The sequence below is a fragment of the Monodelphis domestica genome, chromosome 4 (assembly GCF_027887165.1).
Source record: "Monodelphis domestica isolate mMonDom1 chromosome 4, mMonDom1.pri, whole genome shotgun sequence".
NCBI classification, from domain to species: Eukaryota; Metazoa; Chordata; class Mammalia; order Didelphimorphia; family Didelphidae; genus Monodelphis; species Monodelphis domestica.
The window spans coordinates 204,183,081-204,203,310 of NC_077230.1; the positions used below are offsets into that span (position 1 = coordinate 204,183,081).

The window sequence follows — 20,230 nt, forward strand, 5'->3', positions numbered from 1 at the left end:
AACTTACAGACTTGCTCTCGACATACAATTATTCTTAATGACCTAATAATGATAAAGTTCTTAGGAATTACATGAATCACCTTTCCATGTAGGAATGTTAACATCTTAACCTTAATAATTCCCTCAGGACTTCTACTTACCACTTTATACTTGATTCTTGTATTTGAGTGTCAAATTTTCTATTCAACTTGGGTCTTTTGATTAGGAATGTTTAAAAGTCTCTCTTTCACTGTGTCCATTTCTTTTTTCTCCTGAAAGATTATATTCAGTTCTTCTGGATAGGTTATTTTTGGTTATAATCCCAACTTTTCACCTTCATAATCTAAACTTTCACTTAATTCTAGTTTTTAAGGAATTATTTTATTAAGTAAGCTTCTGTACCTCTTTTTATTCAATCAATTCTAGTTTATTTCCTTTAATGATTTTTGTGTCTCTATTGAAAAGCTATTAATTCTCTTTTCATAGTTTTCCTATATTGCTTTTATTCCTTTTCTTTCATAACTCTTATTTGATTTTTAAGATCTTATTGTTTTCTCTTTTAAAAATCTTTCTTTAGCTACTCTAGGAATTCTTGTTTGGCTTTTCTTCAGTCTGAATTTTGCCTTTGAGGCTTTAATTATAGATTTTTTAAATATTGTTAACTTTTTCTGAACTTGTTTCTTAAGCTTTTCCACCACTATAATAGCTTTTAACAGTAACTTATAAAACATTATAACACCTTTTTCTAGTCTGTTTTTTTACTTTAAGCTTATGTTAAAAGTGAGTGGCGGGATCACAGGTTGTTGGGCTGTCACTATCCCTATTTTCACAGCAAGTATCGAGGGTCTGTAAATTATTGTTTCTTCCAAAGTTCTGTGATCTCTGCTTTTTTAATATTTTATTTCCCAATTATATGTAATAATAATTGTCAAAATACATTTTCTGAAATTGCAAGAAATAAATTATTTCCCTCCCTTCTCCTTGAGGTGAAGAGCAATTTGATCTGAGTTATATATGTATTATCATGCAAAACTTAATTCGATATTGGTCATCATTGTAAAAGAATACTCATATAAAACCAAAATTCCAAAATACAAATACAAATAAACCAAAATGAAAAATAGTATGCTTTAACCTGCCTTCTGAAACAATATTTTTTTTATTGGAAGTGGATAGCATTCTTTGTCATAAGTCCATCAGAATTGTCCTGTGTCACTGTATTGCTGAGAACAGCTAACTTCTTTCTCAATTCACAATGTTACTGTTACTATGTACAATATTCTGGTTCTGCCTATTTCAATCTTCATCAGTTCATGTAGGTATATCAAGTTTTTTACTGAAAGAATATTGCTCATCATTTCTTACAACACAATTGTTTTCCATTTCCATCATATACTACAATTTGTTCAGCCATTCCCCAACCAATGGACATCCCCTCCATTATCAATTCCTTGCCACTACAAAAAGAGAAGCTATAAATATTTTTTTTTGAAAAAGTAGGTTCTTCTTAATTTTTAATCTCTTTTGGTTACTGATTTAGTGTGGTATTACTAAATCAAAGACTATGTATTGTCTTATAGCCCTTTCATCATAGTTCCAAATTGCCCTCCAGAATGGTTGGATTTTTTCCCAACTCCACCAATAATGCATTAGCATTCCTATTTTGACATGTATCCTCCAACATTTATCACTTTCTATTACTAACATATTGGCCAATCTCATATTTATGAGGTGGAACCTCAGCATTTTTAAAATTTGCATTTCTCTACCTAAGAGAAATTTAGAAAACTTTACATGATTGTTGATAGCTTTAATTTCTTCATCTGAAAACTGCTTGTTCATATCCTTTGACCATTTGTCAATTGAGGAATGACTTGTATTCTAATAAACTTGACTCTGGTCTCTATATATTTGAGAAATGAGACCTTTATCAGAGAAATTTGCTGCAAAAATTTCTCCCAAATTAATTGCTTCCCTTCTAATCTTGGTAAAATTATTTTTTTTGCACAAAATTTTTAAATTTAATATCAGAATCATTCATTTACATCTCTTTATTATAAATAAAAAATGGATCTAGAGGCTTATTACCAGATTTATAAGCATTTAGGAGAAAGAGAGATTGATAGAGAAAGAAAAAAAATCTCAGCGTAATTTAAGGTAAGATCAGTTCTCAGGTTTTGGTCCAGTGTATTCCTCTCCTGGCTGGGCTACCACTTCTAAGAGATCAAGCAATAACATCAGAGACACCAGCCCAGGGAGTCAATTAGTTCAAGAGCAGAAGTAAAAAAGCCACTTTCTTCATACTGCCTTTTAAAACCTACTAGCTCTTCTCTCCATGATGCTGTTGTGCAGACTCTGGCATGCTGACACCAAAGGATGCCAGGAGATGCCAGCATCAGTCCATCAAATATGACACATTATTCTGTGACATCTGTGTCCCACCTTTGGTGTACTTGGGAATAAATGCTGGATTGGATGTCCCTTAGATATTTTCCTTCACACATCTTAATGCTTGTTTCTCTTGTTTGGTCATAAATTCTTCCCTTCTCCATAGATCTTCCAGGTATGCATTTTAAAATGGCTCTGAACCCTGGAAGACTACATCTCCCAGAACCCTCTACCTCAACTTTCTCAGACACATCCCATTTCCTTTATGGGAAGTTTCTGAAAAGATATAAAAAGAAGAGAGAAGTGCTGGTTTGGGGCACCTTTTCTAGAAAAGAGCCTTTGGTCCCCGCATACGTGCAAGAGATCTAATTTTCTTTAGCTTTCTAAACCTTTATTTTCCAATAAACCTACCTGGCTATAAATGAAGTCTGGCTCAATTTAATTAACTATCCCTACCATAATTATAGGCTAAAAAGAAAAGCCTGGTCAATTTCCCTATGGGGCTACCAGAGCAGAAAGGGTCCCATAGTTACTTTTCTTTCCCTATCTTTTCCCCTTCACTTTTCCCCATCAACATACAGGCAAACTTCTGTTTCCTTAATTTCCTTATAGCATCAACCTTTTTGTCTAAGTCATATATCCATTTTGACACTATCTTACTATAGGGAATAATATATTTGTCTATACCTAGTTTCTACCACATGCTTTTCCAAATTTTCAAGAAGATTTTTTTTTGTCAAATATTAAGTTCTTAATACAGAAGCTGGAATCTTTAAATTTATAAAAAAAAAAAAGATTGCTAAGCCAGTTCATTGATGCCTTGTTGAATTGATTTTTATACGATGAGGGTTATTCAAGTATTCTATATCCTCTTTTGTAAATTTGGGCAATTTATATTTTTTGTTAAATATTCATCTGTTTCACTTAGATTGCCAAATTTACTGGCATATAATTGGACAAATTATATCCCAATGATTGCTTTTAGTTCTTCTTTGTTGGTGATTAATTCTCCCTTTTCATTATAGACTGGTAATTTAATTTTCTTTTATCCTTTAAAAAATCCAATTGACCAATGCTCTTATTATTTGTTTTTCCCATAAAACCAAATCCTAGTCTTATTTCTGAGTTCAATGATTTTCTTACATTAATTTTATTATTTTTTCCTTTGATTTTTAAGACTTCATATTTAGTCTTTAATTGAGGATTTAAAATTTGTTCCTTTTCTGTTTTTTTTAGTTGCATGCCCAATTCATAGATATAAGTAGTTGGAATTATGAAATTTTCCCTAGTTCTGCTTTGGTTGTATCCAAAAATGTTGATATAGTATCTCCACATTATGATTCTGCTTAATAAAATGAATTGTTTTTGTAATTTGTTCTTTGCATTAGATTTAGTTTTCAAATACCTTTTAATTAATTAATTTATTTTACTTTTTATTTGGTCAATTTCAAACATTATTCCTTGGTTACAGAAATCATATTCTATTCCTCCCTCCCCTCCACCACCCCTCCCATAGCCTACTTGCAATTCCACTGAGTATTACATGTGTCCTTGATCAGAACCCATTTCCATGTTGTTGGCATTTGCATTAGGATGTTCATTTAGAGTCTATATCTTCAATCCTATCTCCCTCGACCCATGTAATCAAGCAGTTGTTTTTCTTCTGTGTTTCTACACCCACAGTTTTTCCATTTAAGTCGGTGGAGGGAAAGAACCTTTATTTTTACTCAAGGCACTTCCATTTTTACAGAACTAGAATAAATTTTTAAAAATTCAATGACTAAATAGTTTTCAAAAGGATATAAACAGACAAATTTAAGATAAGGAAATCAAATCCCTCTAAAGTCATATAAAAATGCTACAAATCACTCTAGATTAGAAAAATACAAATTAAAACAATTCTCAGCTACTTCACACCTAACATTGCCAATCTGAAAGAAAAGGAAAATTATAAATGTTGGAGGAAATGCCAGAAAATTGAGACACTAATACACAGTTGGTAGAGTTCTGATCTGATCTAAATATTCTGGAGAGCAGTTTGGGAATGGTGTTCAAAGGATTCTTAAACTGTGAATGCCCTTTAATTCATCAATATCATTGCTAGATCTATGTCCTAAAGATATTTTTTAAAAAAGGAAAAGGACCTATTTAAAAAAAAAACTATTGTAGCTCTTGGTGGTGGCAAAAATTTGTAAATTGAGTGGTTCCCATGAATTAGGGAATGCCTGAACAAGCAGGATGATTTCAAAAAAATCTTGAAGATTTATTTGAACTAATGAAAAGTGAAGCAAATAGAACCAGAACATTATACATCACAATAGCAATATTTTAAAATTAATTAATTAAGAATATTTCCATGGTTACATGATTTATGATTTATCCCACCCCTCTTCCCTTCCCCCTTCCAGAGATGATAAGCAATTAAATTTGGTTATATATGTATCATTATTCAAAACCTATTTTCATGTTATTCATATCTGCAATAGTGACCTTTTAACATCAAAACCTCAATCATATCCCCATTGAACCATTTGATCAGGCAATTTTTTTTTTATTTCCTGCATTTCTACTCCCACAATTCTTTCCCTGGAAGTGGAAAGCGTTCTTTCTCATCATTTCTTCTTGATTGTCCTTGATCATTGCATTGCTAATAGTATAAAAGTCCATTACATTTGATTGTGTCATAATTTATTAGTCTCTGTGTACAATATTCTCCTGGTTCTGCTCCTTTCACTCTGGATCAATTCTCAAAGGTCTTTTCAGCTCACATGAAATTTCTCCAGTTCATTATTTCTTTAAGCACAATAATATTCCATCACCATCAGATACCATAATTTGTTCAGCCATTTTCTAATAGATGTACAATCTTTAATTTTCCTTTTTTTTTGCCACCAATAAGAGTGAGGCTATAAATATTTTTGTACAAGTGTTTTTCCTTATTATCCCTGAGGTACAAACCCAACAGTGGTATGGCTAGGTCAAAGGGTAGGCATTCTTTGCATTCTTTTAAAGCCCTTTGCCCATAGTTTGATCTTTAAATACCTGTTTGAGTTCTTCCATACCCTGCATCAAATTCTCTGGGTTTTTTGAAGCTTTGCTTGATGTTTCATGGATCTCCTGGTCATCCACTGGTTCTATTCTTTGGTCCTTAACCCTAAAGTAGCTTTCCATTGTAGTTTTGTTTCTCTCTTGTTTCTTCATAATGTTTATTTTTTTCCCACTCTATCGTCTATATAGCTTTATCCCTCTGTTGATTTACTTAACCAGAGTGATTGAGATTTTCTGACCTCAGCCAGAATCTTCTCTTTTCTGGTAAACTAAATTCAACTGGTTGAACTAACCTGCTGAACTGGTCTTCTCTGGGGCAAATTTTCCCCTATAGCCATTGGACTGAGGGTATCCAATTAGGTACTCCCCCAACCCTGCCCCCCTCCCCCAGGCCTTGTGATAGTCTGGATCATGTGTGGTCCTGGCTACTATCTCTGCCTAGGGGCTCACACAGTCTGCCAAGTAGCAGAGGTCTAAGTGTGCTGGGTGGAAGAGGATGCATCTCCCTTTTTCCTATGAAAATAGATGGATTGTTCATTCCTTTCAAAGTGTTCTCAGTAGGAGAGTTTCCTGACTTCTTGTTGGGGTTGGATTTCTATTTGCTTTGAAGCATATATGAATATTAGTTTGTAAGGATTGTTCAGAGAGGTTATGGCTTTAAGTGTTTCTAAGCCAGGCTGCCATCTTGGCTCCACTTGACAGTAATATTTTTTTTTTTTGTATAAAAAACTGAATGTCTATTCTCAGTAATGCTGTTACCCAAACAATCCCGGAGCCTCATGATGAAAAATGTCATCTGCCCTCTAAGAAAGGACTGATGGAGTCTAAATGCACACTGAAACATATTTCATTTTCCTGTTCTTGTTGTCCTCTTTTTGCTTTTCCTTCTTTTACTCCTGCCCCTCCTTCATCTCTTCCACAAGATTACTGATATGGAAAAATGTTTTACATGATTGTACATGAGATAGAGTGAGGGACATTGGTTGAGAATTAAGGAGATAATTTTGGACTTCAAAAATTTTTTAAATGAATGTTAACATTTTTACATATAATTGGGGGAAAATAATATTTTTTAAAATCTAAAAGAATTTACTTAAAATCAATACTTAAAATTTTCTTTTAAAATAAACAAAGTACAAGGTACTTTATATAAATGTTCTTAATTGATCCAACTTACAGCAATGTGTGGAAGAAACTACCAAGAGCCTTATTATCCTAGTTTTACAGTTGAGGAAACAGACTCAATTTGAAGCCATTTCCCCAGTTTCTATGTCTAGTAAGAAGTCTTTCCACTACATTAATCTTCCTCACTAGATTTTTACCTAACTTAGGAGTGTTCATGGAAACAATGAAAAAAGCACTTGGTGCATATTCATGCATACATATAATTTGTATTCATGCTGAAATAGGATCAAAGATCCAGAGTTGGAAGAGATTTCATGGCCATTCATTTGAATGTTTTTCCCTATACCTTCAAAAAACTTCTAATACTAACAATCTAAAATTGTAATATTTATTTGGGAAAAGAAATGGGATTGGAAAAATGGAGGATACATGGGAGGTCTGTAGCAGGGGTATGGAGGAGTTAAAGGAGAGAGGGAACACTGCTTGGTGAAGCCAAGGAGGGAGATACCCCCTGCTGAGAGGAAACAGCAGCAGTCCAATGAGGTCTATTTGTCGTTGAATGACTGAACTGAAGTTCAGCTCTCTCTATGACCAGAAAAGATAGTCTACTTATCTGACTGCAAATTCAAATAATATAAAGTTTAATAACCAGTTGGGATTGGAGTTTTTTCTCAGCTTCAGACCTGAGGCCAGGTCCAAGAGGCTGGTGGAGGGTTCTCCCACTCCCGTCTACTCTATATCAGTCCAGTTTTGTCTTTTTAGAATCTTAGCATTAGACAGAAAGCAAACAAGAACAGTTCTAATCTTAAGAAGCGATTGGGCCTGAATCTTTGGGCTGAATCAAGAAGAGGCACACCACACCACACTGGGCTGACAAGCTCCTTCCTTCTCCAACCCCAGGAAGCGAGTCTCAACCTGGCAGGAAGGAAGTACTAGTCACAAGACCCAATTGCCACTCCCAGTTGGCCCCTTCCCCCACAAACTGTCAGTCTTGTTTCCTATCCACAAAATTAAATCCTAGTTTAATGTCTATCCAGATTCCAACTGGTTGTTAGAATTCTACATTTATTCATCTTATCCCTCTCATCACTATATAAAGATTTTGAATATCTTTCATATTCACTAATGTGTACTTCATTATTTTTCCCAGTAGAATAAAAGCCTCTTAAGAAGAGGCATTGTTTTGTTTTTATTTTCCTATTCCATTCAGTGTATTCATAACACTTAAATGACTGAACACCACTGAAAAATTAGTTTCCTCCCTAGTTATAAAACTATATGAAACAAATAAATTTCTTTATTTATTTTGTTAAATTTGCAATCAAGTCCTATATATTTACTTAAACTTAGGGATTCTGCTCTCCATCCCTTATTCCAAAATCAAATGTCACTTGGAATGAAAATTAGCTAGTTTTTAAAGGGAAATTTGTAAAGGGAATTTCTGTATAAATTATTTTAATAAGCCAACAAGAACAATAACAAAATTAATTTACCTTGTAGAAATTTTGTCTTTTCAGTCTTCCTTGGGTACTCTAAAAATAAAGCAAATGTACAAATTAATATAAAATTTAAAAAATTAAATAATTTACATTCATAGTGTAGTTTATTATTTATATTTCAAATTGATTATCTCATTTTATAGTTATTACAGGCTAATGGAGTAAACTGGGCAATTTTTAAAAAGGCATGTTGGAAATTAATGCTCAAAGATTATTTGTGATTAAGGGAATTAGATTATAGAGATTAACTTGATTTGCCTAAGGACACAGAACAAAATTGATGCTAGAACCCACCAAGATAGTAAAAAAACTTACCCAGAATCTTAGAATTGGATGAGAATCTTGAATTTACCTAATGATTTTGATATAATCAATTTTTATTCTATAAAAGTAGAGAAAATTACACAACCATTCTGACTGGGTCTACTACATATTTTATATAATATGTTAATATTATTAATAAAATTAGTACATATGTTATATAACATCAACTGGATTCTCACTGCTACCAGACAATGCCACTATAATTCCCTTTTCAAGTTCACTAGCCCATTCTCCATAGAACCACTTCCAAACTATTTCATCCCTCCTCAAAACTTCCATGGTTTAATATGAAGAAAGGAGAACTAGATGTACCAGATTTCAAATTATACAAGAAAGCAATAATATTCTAAACAACCTAGTACTGATTAAGAAATAAAGTAGTAGATCAATGAGATAGATTCTGTAATCAGACACAGGAGTAAGTGACCATAGTAAACTAGTATTTGATAAACCCAAAATTCAAACTTTTGGGAGGACTCACTATTTGACAAAAACTGCTAGGAGAACTGGAAAACATTATGGCAGAAACTAGATACAAGCCAACATCTCACACTATGTACCAAAATAGATACATGATCTAGAAATACAGTCTAATTATCATAAATAAATTAGGGAAACCCAGAATAGTTTACCTGTCAGAACTATGGATAAGGGAAGAATTTATGACAAAACAAGACATTGAGAAGATTATGAGAATTAAGTGGACAGTTGTGATTACATTAAATTAAAAAAGGTTTGGTACAAATAAAACAAATACAACCAGCATTAGAAGGGTAAAAAAACTAGAAAAATATGGCAAGTATCTCTGACAAAGACCTAATTTCTCAAATATACAGAGAACTGAGTCAAATTTATAAGAATATAAGTCATTGCCCAACTCATAAAGGATCTAAGAAAATTAACAGCAATTCTTAGATGAAGAAATTAAAATGATCTATAATCATATGAAAAAATGCTCCAGTGCTTAGTAATTTCCTTGCACAAAGTAAGTGTTTCATAAATGTTTATTGATTGATAGACAAATCACTGAAACTACCACCTTGCATCAGCCTTCCCAGTAGGGAACCTATGGCTATGATTCTCCATTTTCTTTTTTTTCTTTTCAATCCCTGGCTCATCTGATGCACAAGAAAGATTTTTTCCTGAAAAAGTTTGCTTATACTGTATTTTTTTTCAAGGCACAATGCTCTTGAAAACTTCATTGCTAGTGTATATATTTAATTTCTCCAATACAGAAGAGGGACACTTGGGGAGAACATCTTCTGGTTTTTATTTTTTTTTCCATTTTTATTTATTTTTATTTTAAAGAAGTATATTTCTCTAATGACCTAAATTAGTGTTTCTGAGATAAAAAAAGAGAATCATTGATTCTTTGTTACAACTACCAGTAAGGAAAGAGAAATCATATAATGGGATTGAATCAGTGAGTCAGCGTGAATTGAGTAGTCTGTGCCTTGCTAAGCTAAGTGAGTCTTTCACTCATTTTCCTTCCTTTTTTCTCTAGGCTTAGTTTCAGAAGAAAAACATTTCTAGAGGTCAGGAGCTAAAGAAATGACTCGGAAATTACTGATCTCAAGTAGGAGTAACTCTATTATCACAAGAGTGGGGCAGAGAAAGAAAATGATGAGATCCAGTTTACCTGTTTGCTCAGCAGAGCACCACATTACCACATCACTACTCTATACAAATAGGGAAGCTGAGGTCCAGAGAGATTTAAGTGACTTGTCTTCAGACAAAAGCTGGAAATTTAAAAACTCAGCTCATAACTCATGCAGTGAAATAAACAGAAACAGGAGAACATTGAACACAGAAACAGCAAGATCAACTGTGATACTTCACAATGATCCAGGACAATTCGGAGGGAATTAGGATAAAGAAGGCTAACTACCTACAGAAGAACTGTTGGAGTCAGAATGCAGATGAATATATATGATTTTTCATGTTTGTTTTGAGTTTTTGTTTGGTAATCTGGGTTTCATATGATTATTCACTTATGAAAATAAAAAATATGGAAGTATATTTGGCAAGATAATACATGTATAATACAAATAAATTGCTTGCCAGCCCTGGGATGGGGGAGGAAGACAATTTGTATCATATAACTTCTCCCCCAAAACATGTGAAAATTTGTTATTACATGTAAGTGGTAATTTTTTTAAAATATAAAAATTTTCAATACGCAGATCTAAATCCAGGGTCTTGATACCCTATCTCTTTACAAATTGATGGTAGTTAAGGAATTGTTGAGGTTGTTGTTGACAAAAATGAGTCATAATTAGAAATATTCTGTAGCTAGCTTAATCCAACCCATGAACTAAATGTAAACTTTTCAATCTGGGCATTTATATCTCAGACATTTCTAAATTCCACAAATGATGGCTTGATTTAATGTTTTTCTGACTGTTTACATTTAAGAACATGGTGGGGAAAATGTTAATAATACAGAATAATTTTTAACATGTAGTATATGTACATTAACATTTATTTTTCAGAGATCTAGTAGTAAAACATTTACGAGCCCACCACTGCTAACACTTTTCTTTCTTCTTCTTTTTTTTTAAACCCTTACCTTCCTTGGCTGTGTATTGGCTTCAAGGCAGAAGAGTGGTAAGGGCAAGGCAATGGGGGTCAAGTGACTTGCCCAGGGTCACACAGCTGGGAAGTGTCTGAGGCCAGATTTGAAACTAGGACCTCCCATCTCTAGGCCTGGCTCTCAATCCACTGAGCTACCCATCTGCCCCCTGCTAACACTTTTCAAGCAAAATATCTTGAAAACTACCTTTGTATTAAACTACAGTAACTCTCATTTTGTTGTCTAATTTAACATTATAACTGGGAATATCCTAATATAAACATTTTAAAATACTATCATACTAAATGCAATGAAGCCTGGATAATTGGGTTAAGAATGATCTCTAACTTTTCGTTAGCATTTTTCCAGGCAGCTCTCTCTTTTTCATCATATGTCAGAAAACATGGTTTCAATTGAGAAATCCTACTAGGGTTTCAACAAAATGTTTCAAGTGAAATAATAAAAAGCATGACAATATCAATATATCAAGTTACAAGGAAAAGTCAACTGCCTGATTCATACTAGTATCAAGCACATTTATCATTTTGTGTATACAAATTTTAGAATTATGTCTCTCCAACTTATAGCAATTTTAGAACTTTTTTTCCTGATTTGAAACCATTAAAAATAGTTTTGTGACAAACAGTATTTCTCACTGGTTTTCTCAACCCACATGAAACTTCAAAGCCTGTTAGTAAAATTGAAGCATTAAATAACATACTCTTTTTTCCTTAATAAAACTTGAGAAGACATTTTTCAGTGCCTTGTTCCCATAAACGGTATTTTAAGACATTTTAAGACAGGGTGGGGATCTGATCTGAAGTTCTGTAATTTTTCTTGATTCACATATTTAACCAAATGGCATACATTTGGATTTTGATGTTTTTAAACAAAAAAGAAAGGCAGGGAGCCAGTATAATAAAAAAAGGGTCAGCTTTGGAGTAAGCAAGAAAGGTTTGAGACCTGTCCCTGGTGTACATAAATTGTCTTCCAAGAATCAAGTCACTTAACTTTTATTGGTCTCAGGCAACTTTTTAACTATAAGTTGCAGAAAGGTTCCAAATCTATGGTGAAAGGAGTTTCCATAACAATGAAATTATGGTAGTGCTAGGAAAAAAGAAATGAACAAACAAAGAAAAAAAAGCAAAATGCTTCTGGTAGAGAGTGATGACATATTTTGAGGTTCCTCCCCTCAATAACACAATAATTAATTTTTAAAGTTTTGCATTTTCTTTACCCTGTCCTTTTGGGAGGGGGACAATAGATAACTTTGAAAAATCTTTCAGTTATCAGAATTCACAACTATTTAGAACAATATAGTTCAGAAGATCAACAAGGTAATCTGATGTAGTATAGGAAGGATATATGATAGTTCTGTGTTCACATGTTTTGGTTGTCAATTTCCTGGATCAAGAAATAAGGTGGTCTTCTATATGAGCCATACACTCAGCTTGACATTTATGTTCTGAGTTGAACTACAATTTTTGTTTTGAATGGATTCATTTCTCACATCTGGAAGCTACTGAAATAATTGTATAAGCTACTTTTCATAACATGTGCTTCAAAGAATCCATCTTGGGAATCAGTTGTCTGTGGATCAAAAGGAAAATTGGCAAGTCCATCATAATTTTTTAAATCAAAGGAAAATTAGAGATTTTCATCGCACTAATATAATATGGTAGTGAACATATGAATGTCATTGTACCTAGTTTCTTTTGAGTTAAAAGATGAATAAAAGTCTAGCATATTTCCATTTACTTAGACCACAGTAATTTGATCTTTGCAACATGGATCCCTTAATTTTTAGTTATGTATATAATGTAAAATAAGTTCTCTACTTCCCTAATATCATGAATTTTTCTGGAAGAAATATAACAAAATTTTTAAACCTTTTTCCAGTGCTTTCATAATATATTATCTCTGTGTATATGTATGTATATATGTGTGGGCGTATATGTACATATATATTTTATTTATTATAAGGGGAGAATAATAGACTTTAATACAGAAGGTTGAGAAAAGCAACTAGGGAGAATTAGGAGGATACGCATATTAAAGTCCAAAGAGAACTTATTTAAAAATCAAGGAACTGAATATTATATCTGCAGTGAATTGTTCCCAGCAGTTAATTTGAATATCATTATTTTTACAACTTTGAAAATGATTACTGAATAATTCTGCAGAAAAAAAAACATTTTGAGTGGGACATGGAGACTATTGTATAATAAGCATATCATATTTAAAATATATATGGTTTTTCAATTTATTTTCATGAAGTAATGGGGAGTTGCTTCATGTGAATAGGTAATGCTTTAAAACAAGAGAGTAACTGGAAACTGAGTGAGAAATAAAAGTCAACTAAGAAGAGAATTCATAAATAGAAGGAAGAAAAAAATAAGCAGAGAGGAGAGAAAAAAGAAAGAAGGAATGAAACAAAGAAAGAAAAGAAAGGAAGAAAGCATTGAGGGAGGGAGGAAGGAAGAAAAGAAGGAAGGAAGGGAGGAGGGAAGGAGAGAAAGACAGAAGGAAAGAATGAAGGAAAAATTCTTCCAGAATAAGAAAGAGGCAGAGGAAAATTAAGAGTAACCATTATGGGAAGGAGTAATATGCAAGTATGGATTATTTGTACCCCAACAATCCTAACAAATCCTAAAAAAATCCTAACAAAACAATCCTAACAAAAGGGTGTGCATCTGACTCTCCAGATTCTTTTTACCATGCTATAGAAACATCCTTACCCTATGGAAATCTTATAGACTAATGTTCCTATTGAAGAATGGCATAAAATTTAAAATTAATTTTTAGCAAAGACCCAACTAAAATATGTCTAAAAAATTACATGCTATCATCAGGCTGGATTTACAACAGGAATGCAAGATTGGTTCAATGTTAAGAAAAATATCAACATAGTAGATCAAATTAAGAACAATGACAAAAATAATCATGTGATTATAACAATAGATTTCCAAAATGTTTTGACAAAATATAATTAATTCCTGGCAAAAAAAAACCCAAACATGAAAACTTTATAATAGTAAGATATAGTAATCAAATGACCTTTCCTTTATATGCCAAGTATTTATTTTAAATTAAAACTAGAAATTACAAAAGTGGGTATAAAGCAGAAAACGTTCTGACAAGGAAAGAGGAAAACAGGTGTCCATGGAACACACTTGGAGAACTGAAGGAAGGCCTGAGTAAATTTACTATTACTGCCACATAGTAGCTGTGTGATTATGGGTAAGTAATTTAACCTTTCAGTTCTTCCATGCAGCTCTATAAGACTATAGTTTTAACGAAATGCTCCTTTGCATTGACCAAAAGACATTTTTCACCAAGATTTTTCTACACCAAAGAAATCATTTTCCTCTGGAGAGTGGGCAGCAAAGAGCACACTGAGGTGTCTAGGCAGGAAAGGAAAATATTGTACCAAGAGGTAACACACAGAATTATATTAAATATAAATATATTTTGGGAAAATAAAATGTTTAACTTCTAAGATGTTTTAAATGTGTATCTACCAAGGAATTCCCACAGAAGGATATATATATATATATATATATATATATATATATATATATATATATATATATATAAATGGGAGACTTTATTTTATTTAAAATTGTAAAAGGCCAATTGAGAGAGAGAGACAGAGAGACAGAGAGAGACAGAGACAGAGACAGAGAGAGACAGAGAGAAACAGAGACAGAGAGATGGAGAGAGAGAGACAGAGACAGACAGAAAGAGACAGAGAGTCAGAGAGAGAGACAGACAGACAGAAAGAGACAGAGAGAGAGAGAGAGAGAGAGAGAGAGAGAGAGAGAGAGAGAGAGAGAGAGAGAGAGAGAGGGAGAGAGAGAGGAAGAGAGAGAGTCAGAGACAGAGACAGACAGAGAGAGACAGAGAGACAGAGAGAGAGAGAGACAGAGAGAGAGAGAGAGAAAGAGAAAGAGAGAGACAGAGAGAAAGAGAAAGAGAGAGACAGAGAGACAGAGAGAGAGAGACAGAGAGAGAGAGAGAGAGAGAGAGAGAGAGAGAGAGAGAGAGAGAGAGAGAGAGAGAGAGAGAGCACTAGCTAACCCTTTCTTCATCCAGGGACTTCTTACGTTCTAAACCTTACACAGAATTCCTTGCATTAGCCTCTCTGCAGCCCCTGAGACAACATTCCACATTCTTTTATGGCTTTTTTAAAAATTAAAAGAAAATCAAAAAACATAGCTCATTTTGTCACTTAAAATATCCAAGAATTATTATATGTTCAGATATTTTTTCTCTTTTATTTTATTCTGGAAACTTACCAGTACATGAAAAAGCAAGTTTTAAATTAACTTCTAAATTTAGAGAATAAAAATTTAAAAGTAACTTCACTAACTGTACTGTATCATTTTAAAGTTGGATTAATTTAATATGTAATTTTTTTATTTTTCAGGCTTTTGTAACTAAAAATTACTTAATTCCTGAAAGACTAATATAATACCAATAATGTACTACTGGTTTATTAATGGGACAAATATCTCAATAAGTCAAAATTGTATTCAATATATCCTCTTTATTAAATGCATATCATTAAAAATAGAGAAAAGGACAAATTTGAAGTTCCTAAAATGTTTTATATTCAGGTTTGGACAAAGTAACTTATGTGTAATTCATCTTTTGAAGTTTGTAACTTTTACTTCTTTGGTCATTTTATTTTAGAATACATTCCTAAACATTAGAATAGTTGACATGTATTATCTGTATGTACCTGATATGTGTGTATGAATGTATGTATATATATATATAAAATATATAGCAAAATGAGAATTTTCCAAAGTAGTATGGGTAATACCAAAATAATAATAGGTAAAATGAGAGAACTAGATGCATTATGATAAAAAGCTGAGAATAATCTTTCAATTTTTAAAAAATGCATTTATATATACATATATACATAAGCATTTAGTGAATTCATTTTAAAGGTTTATAATTTAGAAAATAAAGTATAATAATTATACTTTTATTATTATATTATATATACTTATGTTATTATATATTATTAAACTTATACTATATAATTAGAATTAAATAAATAGGAAGCCACAAAATGTAATGCCAAATTTATTTTACACTTAAATGAGTTTGGTCAAATTGGAAAACATATTTTATTTGTCTTATGTTTTAGCATATATATTGATAGACTTGTATATATAATGTACATAAATTTATATATACATAGATGTAGTTTAAAAAAATCAAATGTGTTAAAAAACACTAAATAAAATAAGTCTCCAATGGTACATAAACTGCACACATATATACATACACATGTATGTGTGTATATATAAATATAGGCAACTCTTGTGAAGAAAATCCCCTCTTTATTTTTAGCTTAAAATTTGGGATTCTCTTTTACTAGCAGCAGCTGCAAAAGAAAATGTCAAGAATCCACCAAACTTCACTTCCATGTATACATATATCTTTGTAACATGGGATGGGGTAGCAGCTAAATGGTGAAGTGGATACAGTGCCAGGCTTGGAGCCAGGAGGACTCATCTTGCTGACTTTAAATCTGGGTTCACATTACCTGCTAAATGTGTGATTTTGAGCAAGTCTCTTAACCATGTTACCTTAGTTTTCTTATCTCTAAAATAATCCAGAGAAGGAAATAGCAAAACACTCCAATATCTTTACCAAAAAGAACCCAAATGGGTTAACAAAAGGTCAGACATAACGGAAAACAACTCAACAACAATAAAATAGTATGGGTCTTTAGTGAGAGAGAGGGGATGGCTATATTCAGAAACAAAGGTGATATTTTTAGTAATATTATATCATACTAGAAAAAGCAGAGAACAAATCAACATGATCAAAGCCACTAACATATTTTAAACTTCATCGGCATCATGGAAGCTACATTATGGAAAGAGTTGTAGAATAAAATTAATTTTGTCTTCAAGCTATTCTCATTGTTATGCCTCCTTTAATTACAAAATTAATATTGCATCTTTGGGAACAAATATTTTAAAATGTTATTGTTATTACTATTATTTTTGAAATGCAAAACATATTTACCTCATAATCTTTCATTTCTCTGAGTTATTTTTGCTCATTTAACACATTACCAATCATGAGCAGCTAAGTGACATAGCACATCAAGTCTTGGATGTAGAGATCTAAGATGGAATCCAGTGTCTGGTACATAATATGTGCTTAATTATTGTTTATTGATTGATTTAATATTGCCCACATTAGCTGGGCAACTCTGTTCAAGTCAATTAACATCTCTGTGACTTAGTTTCCTCATCTGTAAAAAAAGGTTAACTATCCACCTCACAAAATTGTTATATGGAAGATATTATGCATTTAAAGTGCTACATGAATCTCAAAGCATTATATACATGTTACTATTGTTGATGAGAGGTGCTTTTGTGTTCTTTGCACACAATACATATTTAGAAAATTGTGTTAATGGCATCCCCCCCTAATTTAGTGCAAATGCTGCCTTAAAATCTGAACTAAGATTCAGGGGACACTCTGTGTTTAAGTTTTTAAATAATTTATCTATAATTTAATAATTTAACAATAATGCAAAAATTAGAGAAAGGGTATAAATTTAAAAATCAGTTAAATGTAATAAATATTAAGTCCATACTATATGCAACATTTTGTGTGATGACAAGGTAATAAGAGCAAGAAAATGGGTTTCTGTTAAAGAAATAGAGAAATAGAGGTGCAACTAATGTGAAATGTAGAATGCCCTTTCATATGCGATCATGGCATTATTACTTTTACTTAATTATTTTACTGTATTAAATAGACTATTTATAAAGCTAGAGTATGCTATAAATGTTTGTAATGTAAAAACAAAACCAATAAATTGAAAATAAAATAAATTGCCCCTCTCTTCAGTAGCTTATAGTCAAGAGGCTGGGTGGGTTGGGGAGAGGAAATACGTAGAGAAAGCAAAGCAAAGCACATCAGGTAAGGCATGAAGGTGGCAGAGAAGATCAGACCTCGTAATCTAGTAATATTTCAGCATAGCTGAAGGTCGGCTGGAGTTAAGTAAAGACCTTAAGAAAGAGGTGGCACCTGATTTAGACTTTAAAAAATAAGCATTCTAAGAAATCAAGATGAGGAAAGAATATAATTTAAGCTTGTGGGAATGCCTGAATGTAAACAACACTGAGAATGGCAAGGTGAGCTCAGGACTTTTAACACCCTGAGAATCAAGATAGCACACACTTTTCCTGAGAGGTTTGTTTTATCATTTAATACTGCCTGTGCCTGGATGATATAGATATTTGTACAAGATAAGTGTTTGCAGGAACTCAGGATAAAATGAATGGTTTTATGTGCATGTCAACCTAGGGGAAATGATCTATTCAACATTGGAGAAGGTTGGGACAAATCTAACTTTGCTATGGGTAAATTTCTCAAGCATGCTTCACTCCTCTGTAATCAAGTTGGCTCTAGGACTCTCCTCAACCCTGCCTTAACTATCTGGCAAGACAAAAAGGACTTTGTATGCATATTCCCCATTTTTCTTCAGTATCAAAGACTGAAATGATTGATTATCAAATTTGTCTTATCTTTGTTCTTGGGAAGAACATTACAATATACTTCTCCATGGCTTCATTCAGAATCCCTGTGCTATAGGATAAGTAAAAATCCTCCTTTTCTGGTCACTAATTTCTATACTTTCATGACTAGCAACAAAATGCTACTCTCTGTTGTTCTTATTGTACTCGTTTATGCCCTTCCATAGTGCTTTCTAAAGTATATATGGGATTGTTGTCAAGTCTTTGGGCTCTCCTCTAGAAATTATTTTCACTATATATTTTTTATGATGTTTCCTTCCAAAAAATTGTAAGTCCTATAAGAGTTGGAAATATTTTATTTTGACTCTGGATTCCTAGTCCCTAACACAAAATATGTCTTTAATAATGCTTTGGCATTCAGCTGAATTGGATTAAATAAGGAAGTATGATAATTGTTCTTACATTTGGATGGTGGTTTATTCATGGTGTTTCACAAAAAAGTTATGTTGTTCTTTCAATGACTTTCAATTATTAGTGCAAAGAAAACATATCTTTTTGGTTTAATGGCAATATTAGGAGAAAAATAGCTTATCCAAGAATAAGACAAATTTATAGAAAAGAATAAGACTTAAAAAAATCAAAATGGAAATTTGTAAATAATGAATCAGTGAGATATCTATCCAAATTTATAAAGACCTAAAGAAGTGAGCATTTTGATGTAGAAATGGAAATATGAGTGAATTGGAAAGAAAAGAATACTTGAACCATAAAAGTCATAGCAGACAATAATATCTGAAATAAAATTTAAGTTGAATGAAATGAATTAGTGGCATTTGTCATTTTTAATATGTGAAAAGGAAAGGGAAAACATGACCTACATATAATTTGTGTATATTTGTTTGTCATGAAATCATCTTCCTGATCCCAGGGAAGAGATGTCTTCTCTCTGAGAACCTTTAAAAGGTTTTTCTCAATTCATGCACTGTTCATTCTCTTGCTCCCTTAAAGGTTATACTCTAATAGTCTTTGGATGGAAATGTAAGGACTGATTTTCTGGCTACCAGAAAAATGTCTGTGCGGGTGGGTGACATACATTCTGTTCTCAAGTCAGGTTACACAGTGCCAGTAATGTTTGAGACTTCAGGACACCCCTGTTTTTGTTGGCACAATATAGTAGGCAAAATATTTGAGGCAGTAAATCAAGTTTTTTCTTCCATTCACTATTCCAAGATAAAGGAGCCTCTTTTGAAAATGCCATTATCAGGGTTTTAATAATAAAAAGGATATATCTGTGCATTCATATTCCCTCTTTCCTGGGTAGCTATATTATACCATAGAAAAAGTATTATAGTGGAAACTAACCTGAGTTATATGGATTCTTGGAGTATCAGGAATAATCAATAAAATGAACAAGTTGCTTTCAATATTTTTATATTTCCTTCTACCCATAAATCCATTATTTCATGAACCAATGATAGATTTTTCAAGGAACTCACCTGCTATGCACTGTTTCTGGCAGTCTTCCAAACTTTCAAATCTGTTTTCATTGCCTTCACAACCTCCATAAACAAATTCTTCACAACGTTGAGTGTGAATATTATAGAAGAACTTTTTGAACATGGCTTTACATGGTCCTCCATCAGCTTTGTAGGCACAACTGGAACGTAGAAGCTTTGGTGGTGGTAAATACATCTCTAGAAGAAGAAATGAAGGCAGGGAAATATATAACAACACAAAATTTTGCTTTGTGAAGTTTTCTCATTCACTTGGAGTGTTTT

The 20,230-nt window shown here is 32.5% G+C and overlaps 1 protein-coding gene across 3 annotated transcripts in view; it reads right to left on the minus strand.

Moving 5' to 3' along the window:
* Window positions 1-20,230, minus strand: part of TFPI (tissue factor pathway inhibitor) — a 115,151-nt gene that overhangs the window by 16,237 nt on the left and 78,684 nt on the right. For all 3 annotated transcript variants that reach the window (XM_007494488.3, XM_007494489.2, XM_007494490.3), the window contains exons 3-4: window positions 19,949-20,146; window positions 8,034-8,072 (exon numbers count right to left, since the gene is read on the minus strand). In XM_007494488.3, the coding sequence (XP_007494550.1) occupies window positions 8,034-8,072; window positions 19,949-20,146 (237 nt within the window). The remainder of the gene's footprint in view (window positions 1-8,033; window positions 8,073-19,948; window positions 20,147-20,230) is intronic.